We start from the raw sequence: 8,780 nt of genomic DNA, 5'->3' as shown, positions 1-8,780 counted from the left end.
AAAAATCCTGTGTCATCATTGGAGTTGTCAACTCCATGCACTGGCCTCCCCCACGGGCTCCATCACCCCTGATGTGCCCAAAATCGCTCTTTCTTGGCCTGAATGGAACGATGTGCTGCCGGATTCGACGCCACACCGCCTCACTTCCTTCGCCTCATACTGAATCGAGGGAACTGCGGAACAAGCTATGACCCAATGACAGATGAGTCCCACTTTAAAGACTTGTTCGGTTAATCCTTTCCCAAAAGGATTGAAGGGGATTGGCAAGAATTGGTTTATATTTTGACTTATAAGAGGTTTAAATCCACCTCAAACCCTTTCAATCCACTCGGATTCGCACCCAGCCGAAAAAGGCCTAATGAAATTTTATGCAGGTTGATTTCCGTTGGATGGACACCAAATCCCGCGTGAGTGCAAAAAGACACATAAAAAAGAATATCAACAATGACCCGCTCTGACCATTGCGATGCATCCCGGCATTTACGTTGAAAGAGACGAGGATGTATATGCATGAGGCGATATCCATGGTGGGCCTTTGATGACGTACGTCGACCGGTCGACCGGAGAGGAAGAGATGACGAGAGATTAGGAGGGCAGTCAATTCAATTGCACCCATGAAGTATACTCATAGATGGTGATTTCATCGATTTAATATGGTCTCTTGGGTAGAAATAAGAGTTTACTCATCCACCTCTGTTCTCCTGCCACATCATTATCAGCCAAAGTGCACCAAATGTCTACACCTAAACCCAAACCCCTCACCTTTGCACTATATAATAAGCCTAGCTAGCTCTGCAGCTGGATCACTTGTACAAGAACACTTCACCGGCTATAGGTAGTGTAAACAAACGCAAAAGAAATGGAGCAAGTGTCATGGTGGGTTCGAGGCTTCCTCGGCAAGTACCCGGAGATCATGGTGTCGTTCGCTTGCTTCCTGTTCCTGTTGTTCTTCAGGTATCGCCGGCGGGACGGCCTGCCCACGAACTGGCCGGTGGTCGGCTCGGTGCCGGCGATCACCGTCAACGCCGGCCGCGTGCACGAGTGGCTCACGGAGTTCCTGCGCGTGGCGCCGGGGATGTCGCACGTCGCCAGAGGCCCGTGGGGCTCGCCCGTGGACATCCTTCTCACGGCCAACCCGGCGGACGTGGCGCATGTCTTCACGACCAACTTCGGAAACTACCCCAAGGGCGAGGAGTTCGCGGCCCTGTTCGACGTGCTCGGCAACGGCATCTTCAACGCCGACGGGGATTCGTGGGCGTTCCAGCGGCGCAAGGCGCACGCGCTGCTCTCGGACGCGAGGTTCCGCGCCGCTGTCGCCGCGAGCACCGCGCGCAAGCTCGACGAGGGGCTCGTGCCGCTCCTCGACGGCGTCGCTGCCGGCGGCGCGGTCGTCGACTTGCAGGACGTGTTCATGCGCCTGACGTTCGACCTCACGGCGATGTTCATATTCGGTATGGATCCCGGCTGCCTGGCCGCCGACTTCCCGCGAGTGCCATTCGCGGCGGCCATGGACGAGGCCGAGGCGGTGCTGTTCTACAGGCACGTGACGCCCATTGCCTGGCTGAGGCTCCAGACCTACCTCAACATCGGCCATCACAAGAAGATGACCAGGGCTCAGCAGGTGCTCGACGCGTCTATCGCCGAGTTCGTCTCGCTAGGGCGAGAGCGCGCGGCCAGTGCCGACGCCAACGCCGACGGAAGCGACGCCGCTGATCTTCTCACGTTGTACATGGCATGCCAAGACGAGGTAGGCAAGGACGGGAACGAGTTCGATCGCTTCTTGCGCGACACGACGCTGAACCTCATGATCGCCGGCCGCGACACGACGAGCTCCGCCCTGACATGGTTCTTCTGGCTGCTGTCCAACCACCCCGACGTCGAGGCCAGGATCCTCGCCGAGCTCCGTGAGACCCTGCCGTCTGGCGGCCTCCCCAGCGCGGCCGATCTGAAGCGGCTGGTCTACCTGCACGCGGCCCTGTCGGAGTCGCTCCGGCTGTACCCGCCGGTGCCGTTCGAGCACAAGGCGGGAGCGCGGCCAGACACGCTGCCGAGCGGGCCGGCCGTGCGGCCTACGAGGAGGGTGATCGTGTCGTTCTACTCGATGGGACGCATGGAGTCGGTGTGGGGCAAGGACTGCCTGGAGTTCCGGCCGGAGCGGTGGCTGACGGCGGAGGGGCGGCTGCGGCACGAGCCGTCGTACAAGTTCGTGGCGTTCAACGTGGGGCCCCGGACGTGCCTGGGCAAGGACCTGGCGTTCACGCAGATGAAGGCCGTGGTCGCCGCCGTCCTGCCGCGGTTCCGGGTGGAGGTCGCCGCCGGTGCCGTGGTGAGGCCCAAGCTGTCCATCATACTCCACATGAAGGACGGGCTCAAAGTGAGGGTTTACAAGAGGCAAGACGATGCCCGCTAGGGCTACGTACGTACCTACGCCGATGCTCGCAGGAGTCCTATGTGCATATGCATTGCATGGCATACCATGCATATACATGTACTACTAGTACATATTATGGTGTATGGTCTCCTAATTTGTGAGGTTATTGTTTGTGTGTGTGTGTATAAATATGTACAAGGAATAATGTGTATACGGAGTACAAAGGATAAAATGAATACATGTGTATACAAAGGAATATATGCAAATAAGAAGGGAAAAGGAAGTAAAGAGAATGATTGGAACAGAATGGCGTACGTGGAATAATGATCCAGCACAGATTGATCAACTGGGATATGATTGCATGCAACTGAAAGCTGGCCTGGTGCACAACCGCCCGCCTTATCTGTATATTTTGCCAGCATAGCATGAAGACATGCGACAGTTGAGCGCCGCACGCACTCTCATAACACAGATACGTAGCGTAGCGTAGCGCTGGCCGATAGATGTTGTAACTGACTCAACGTCGCGGTAAACCTAGTTTGGTGACCAAGACACGATAAGTCGAACGGGACAAGGCACCAACCACCCATTTCTACGGTTTCCTGCTGACAAAGAACAGGTTCCAGAAGGTTAATTATGGACGTGATATCTGCAGCTGTAAGAACTTTTTGATTGGAAATAGAGCAAACATGGACCTACAAGGACCTTTATGTAAAAATGCAGTGCACGCGAGGGCTGCAAGCATGCAACCTGCAAAGAAGGCTACATGGACCGCTGCCTGAATCCTCGAACAATACAAGAGTGTAGTACCGTGCAACCTCAGAAAAATTTGGAGCATTTTTCGATTTGTGTGTGTTATCCTTGCGCAGGGGCCATACTAATCTTTTTTGTATCGTTCCAATTTTATCGGATGACCCCGAAGGGATAGCTCTAGCTGCTGCGACGGGTTTATAAACTAGTACTTCTTTTAATAGACCAGTGTCGGCGCCGGCGGGAGACAAGAGGAACCTAGCACGGCTGGGTACGAGCGCTCTTTTCTGTGACGGTGGCTACGTATTAAATGCGAGCTGTTCCTAAAAGAAGAATTAGTGCGAGTTGTTTCTTAAAAAAGGACCTCGTACTCTTGAAGCATTTGCCAAATAAGAATTGAAGGAATCCGTACATGTAAAATTTATGCTTCTCGCACTTAGAGATTTTCTTTTCATTAAGATGGTTTCTACTAATGTTTTTTTAGTAGTTTTTTTTTGCAAGGGGAGTAGTTTCTACTAGTTTTTTTTTTGAAGCAAGTAGTTTCTACTAGTTGCGAATGAGTAATCATATTTCTGGCTGCATCGACCATTTTGCTTAAGCATGTGCATGCACGGGAAACTATGAAGCAGAGAATCACTGGCCCAGCAAGCAATACTCTGCATCCACCCTCTCCCCTATAAGTACTACTCCCATCGTATCGAAATATAAAACATTTTTTGATACTCCCTTTGTATTAGAAAATGTCTTATACTACAAAGGAGTGCCACAAAACTATTAAGATATACTAGTAGAATGCATGTGCCTTACCACGGGCCTTTTTTGCTGTAAACTCAACGAATTCTTGGCTCCTTCCAACGACATCGCCTACCGAACGTAATCACCAATTTCTTCCACCTGTTAGTAATCAACCATGCAAGATGTAGTAATCGAATTAATTTGGTTACTAGCCGCACCAACTTTTACCGCCCCGTGGCCCGTTTGCTTTATTACATGCGTCATTGTAGATACACATGGTAATCAACTTTGGAAAATATGTGAAGAATCAGATGCACTTACAGGGCTCCTCCTAGCTAGCTAGCTCTCTCTCCCCTTCCCCGCGCCGCTGGCCGCTCCGGCCGCGGCGGCCACCCACCGGCCTTTATGGCAGCCACCTCGCCTCCGCCAGCTGCTAGATCAGGCTCCGGACCGGATCCAGCCGGGGGAGACACCTATTTTCCCCCCAGTCCATCGGAGGTGCCAGACTCGCAGCTCGTCGCCCCGGCAGATCCAGCCGCCCCGTCGCAAATCCCGCGGCACATCTCGCTGCGGATGGACGCGACGCCATCAAGCCCCGCCGAGCTACTGCCCCCCCTACCCAGCGCCTTAATTCCATCATCGTCGCCCTGTCCCCCCCAGCTGCCCAGGTTGCCGATTCGGGTATGGACTGTGGCTGGACGGTGGTCAGCCATCAGAAGAGCAAGCGTGGGGCCTCAGATCCGTCGGGCTCCAGGGCACGCCCTGGAGAGCCGTGGTCGGACCGCCGCAGAGGCTTCAATGCGGACGCCGCCCGCGGGGCTTTCTTAAGCCGCTTCCGCGGCCGCTGCTTCCGCTGCCTCAGCAAGAAGCACCGCCGCACTGACTGTCGCGACCCCATCCACTGCATCATCTGCGAGCAGCCGAGGCACATTGAGAAGAACTGCCCCCGCAACCAGCAAACCAGAGGTGCCAGTAGCAGGCCATCCCCCGCCGCCCCGCCAGTTCCAATCCACTCGCGCCTCTGCTTCACGCCTCCTGCCGCATCCACCATGGCCACCACTACCCCCGCTATGCTGCACCACATCGACCCTTCGCGCCGCCCCAGAGAGAGCCACTCGCTGACTATGTCCACCCCGGCAACGGGGTAGGCCATCTTCTTCCTGCGCAACCACGCGGTGACCATGTATGCTGCTGACGGCGTCAAGGCCACATCCCCCATGGCGGTCGGCCGCGCGCTGGAGGCGCAGCTGGCCGTCCCGGTGAACCAGCTCCGCGTCACGGCCTACCACTCGGAGCACTACCTCATCATCTTCACCCAGCCAGCGCACCACGTCAACGTCGTCCGTCGCGGCTCCATCAGGGTCGACGGCGCCGCCTTCAACATCGCGCCGTGGCACGAGCATGACCACGCCTCCTTCGACACACTACAGCTTCATGTGCGAGTGGTCGTCGAGAAGGTGCCCATGCAGTACTGGCCGCTCGAAGGAATCGAGGAGATCCTTGGGAAGAAGGTGCGGGTTGATCGCCTCGACAGCAGGACGCAGGAGCGCGAGCACACGAAGACATTCGCCTGCTGGGTCTGGACCAGCGACGTCGCCCACATCCCCACCAAGCACACGCTCGGCGTCCTGCCGCGCGGCGCGGGGCGCGTCGAGGAGATGCAGGGCAACTCATCGCCGGACCGGCGTGTCGCCCCTCCGCCCACCGCTGCAGACTACACCATGCTCATCCACGTCGACCGGGTGGAAGATTGGTCGGCCCCTTCGCCGCGCTCGTCCCACTCTGCCTAGAGTGGGCTACCGTCGTCCGACTCCGAAACTGACGACAGGCCCTGCTTCACGGTGATTCCCACCACCTGGACCATGGAGGTCGAAGACGGCCAACGGAGTGAGCGCATCCAGCGCCTGGGCCGCGCACCGGTGGCCGACCTGGGCTGTCGGGGCGCGCCGCGCAACAGGCGCAACCACGACGACGACGTGGGCGGCGCCGATGGTGGGGGGCGCCGCTCCTGGAAAGACCCGCTGCTGCGTCACGGGCGCACACCGTCGCAGCAGCCGCAGGCGCCGGTGCCCGTGCGCCGCCACCGTAGCCGCTCCCCGGCACCTAGGCGCCACCACATGGCTGCCCACGGTCGACGCGCGGGTGACAAGAGGCCGTCTGCGAGCAATGCCAAGCGGAGCCAGCGCTGCCACCCCTCCCCACGCTCTCCGCGGGCGGCGGCAGGCTCGGAACCGACGCAGAACGACATCTGCAGTGACAAAGGAAAAGATCCAGTTGAAGACTTCTTCAGAGAAGCCAAGCGACCCATCCTCGCCTCGATGATCGTCGACAACGCGGCGGCGGACGTCCAAGCCGCGGCGGACGCCGTGGTCGCGGCCCCCCTGGACTTCGACAACAACATGCACACGGGGGGAGCCGCGACTGAGGCTCAGCTCGTCGCCTTCGGCCCCACGCTCGCCTCCCCCTCCCAAGCATCGGGCCAGTTCAACAGATGCGCCCCCACGCAAGCCTGCACGCTGGAGATGCAGCTTGGCGCGGTCATCTACCACGTCTGCCAGCTCGAGATCGCCAACGACAACAAAGACAACCACCCCCAGATCACCCGCCGCCTGTTCGTCGACGCCCCAGCACCGATCATCGCCAACGCCCCCCCACGCCGCCCCTCTGCTCCACCCAAGGCGCGCGCGCCTTCAGTGCCCACCAGACAGAGCGCTCGTCAGGCTGCGAGCAACTGCAAGACGCCGGTCTCCCAGCGCGCCTCCCTTCGCATCGTAAAGGAGCTTGGGCTACTCGGGCCAAAGGACAAGATGACCAAGGAGGTGGCCGACGCGCTCATCCGCCGTTTCGATGAGCCCCTCACCGACAACGACATTGCCGTCATCGCCAAGCTGACGCGTCTCGACAAGGATTCTCCCCTCGTCGCTGCAGGTCTTGCGGGACCTGATGGAGCCGCCAATGTGGCCTCAGTTTAGATATGTTAGCTCTTCTAGCAACTAGTCTCCGGTGGCGACCGGCGTGTAGCCGGTTGGTGTTTGTTTCCCCTTGTTCTGCTTCATTAGTGCGGACCGTTCCTCGCCGGTGTAGTTTGGAAGCTATTGGTGGACGCCGTCGAGCCCCCGCTAGGATGGTTGTGTCTGTACTGGGCCTAAGGCCATTTAGTTTTCTGTCAACTGCCGGAGCAAACTCGTTTCCAGATGAGTGAAAGCCTCTGCCCGATCATGTCGTGGAATGTCCGCGGCCTAAACCAGCCGGCAAAACGGGTGGCAGTCTACGAGGTAGTCACCGCCAGTAAAGTAGCGATCATGTGCCTGCAAGAAACCAAGATCGACGTCTGGACCTCAGCCATCGTCAGAGAAATTGGGGGTGCGACTCTGCCCGAATGCATTGTTCTCCCTACAATCGGCTCCCGCGGCGGAGCAGCCATCTTCTGGAACAGCGACCTGGCCACCATTGCCTCCCATGCTGTAGGCGAATTCGCGATCACTGCGCAGGCGACGCTACTCCAGCAATCCTCGAGCTTCTGGCTAACGGCTGTCTACGGACCAACCGAAGACAATAGAAAATCTGCCTTCCTCAACGAATTAGCTAGAACGGCACCCCCTCCTAGTGATCCATGGCTCATCAACGTCGATTTTAACCTCATCTATGAGGCGAGAGACAAAAACAACCACCACCTCAACCGCAGGCTCATGGGCATGTTCAGACGGGCCATTGACAACGCCGGCCTAAAGGAAATCAAATGCAAGAACCGCCGATACACCTGGAGCAACGAGCGCGAGAACCCGACCCTCGTTAGCATCGACAAGTTTTTCTGCACTAGTAGTTGGGATGATCTCTTCCCCTCAAGTGTGCTGATGGCAGCATCTACAGCACTGTCAGATCACTGCCCGCTTCTCCTGGCCGACGCTGTCGCCCCGCGCCGCCGTGCAAAATTCAAATTCGAGAGTTTCTGGTCGCTCTTCCCGCGCTTCTAGGAGACGGTAGCCCACGCTTGGAGCCGGCCAGTCCAAACCACCTGCGCTTTCAAGCAGCTCGCAACCAAGATGGAGCGCACGGCCAAGGACTTGAAAGTATGGAGCTCCTCCTTCTTTAGTGACACCAAGCTCCAATTCCACATAGCTAGTGAGATCATCCTACGTTTAGACATAGCCCAAGAATCCCGCAACCTCTCCACACCAGAATTTAATCTCCGACGGCTCCTCAAGCAACGGCTGCTCGGCCTCGTGGCGATCGAGCGCGCGCACAAGCGCCAAGCTTCCAGGCTGACCTGGATCAAACTAGGAGACGCGGGAACCAAGTTCTTCCATGCAAAGATTCGAGCGCGACGCAGAAAAAACTTCATACACAGCCTGAGGACCGGCAACAGCATTGTCACATCGCATGAAGATAAGGAGACAGTCATCTTCAAGGATTTCAACTCCATCCTCGGCTCCAAGGGGGCCTGCAGTCGGGCCATCAACTGGAGCCAACTACAGCTGCCCTCTGTTCAAGGTGGAGGCCTCGACAACTCCTTCTCTGAGGAAGAAGTGTGGGAGGCGATCAAGGCCTCTCCGGCGGAAAAGGCACCGGGCCCGGATGGATTAATTGGCACTTTCTTCCGCAGCTGCTGGCCAACAATCAAACACGACATCATGGGAGCTTTCCACCAATTCTACTCCATCGCCGGCGATGGCCTCGACGCCCTAAACTCTGCTATGGTGGTGTTGATCCCGAAGAAAGACGGCGCTGACTCAGTCTCTGATTTCAGGCCAATTAGCTTAGTTCACTCTATAGCAAAGTTGTTTACCAAAGTCCTTTCCTTGCGGCTGTCAAAAGTCATCGACACCATCATCTCGTCGGCACAATCTGCCTTCCTAGCTAAGAAGAGCACACACGACAGCTATCTCTACGTCCAAAATGCAGTTAGAAGCCTGCACCACAGAAG

General features: G+C 57.2%; 1 protein-coding gene and 1 non-coding gene across 2 annotated transcripts; one reads left to right on the top strand and one right to left on the bottom strand.

Moving 5' to 3' along the window:
- Positions 1-829: 829 nt before the first annotated feature.
- On the top strand, positions 830-2,658 carry LOC119275139 (alkane hydroxylase MAH1-like). Its single transcript, XM_037555933.1, has one exon. The coding sequence runs from the start codon at positions 860-862 to the stop codon at positions 2,408-2,410; it is 1,551 nt and encodes a 516-aa protein (XP_037411830.1). The 5' UTR covers positions 830-859; the 3' UTR covers positions 2,411-2,658.
- Positions 2,659-3,194: 536 nt separating this feature from the next.
- LOC119282883 lies at positions 3,195-3,298 on the bottom strand. The gene has a single exon (XR_005138916.1). It is a non-coding gene; the product is annotated as a U6 spliceosomal RNA (small nuclear RNA).
- Positions 3,299-8,780: the final 5,482 nt, after the last annotated feature.

This window comes from Triticum dicoccoides, chromosome 3B (genome assembly GCF_002162155.2).
Source record: "Triticum dicoccoides isolate Atlit2015 ecotype Zavitan chromosome 3B, WEW_v2.0, whole genome shotgun sequence".
NCBI lineage: Eukaryota > Viridiplantae > Streptophyta > Magnoliopsida > Poales > Poaceae > Triticum > Triticum dicoccoides.
Note: the sequence above shows the minus strand (reverse complement) of the source record. Positions and strands in the feature narration are given on the sequence as shown.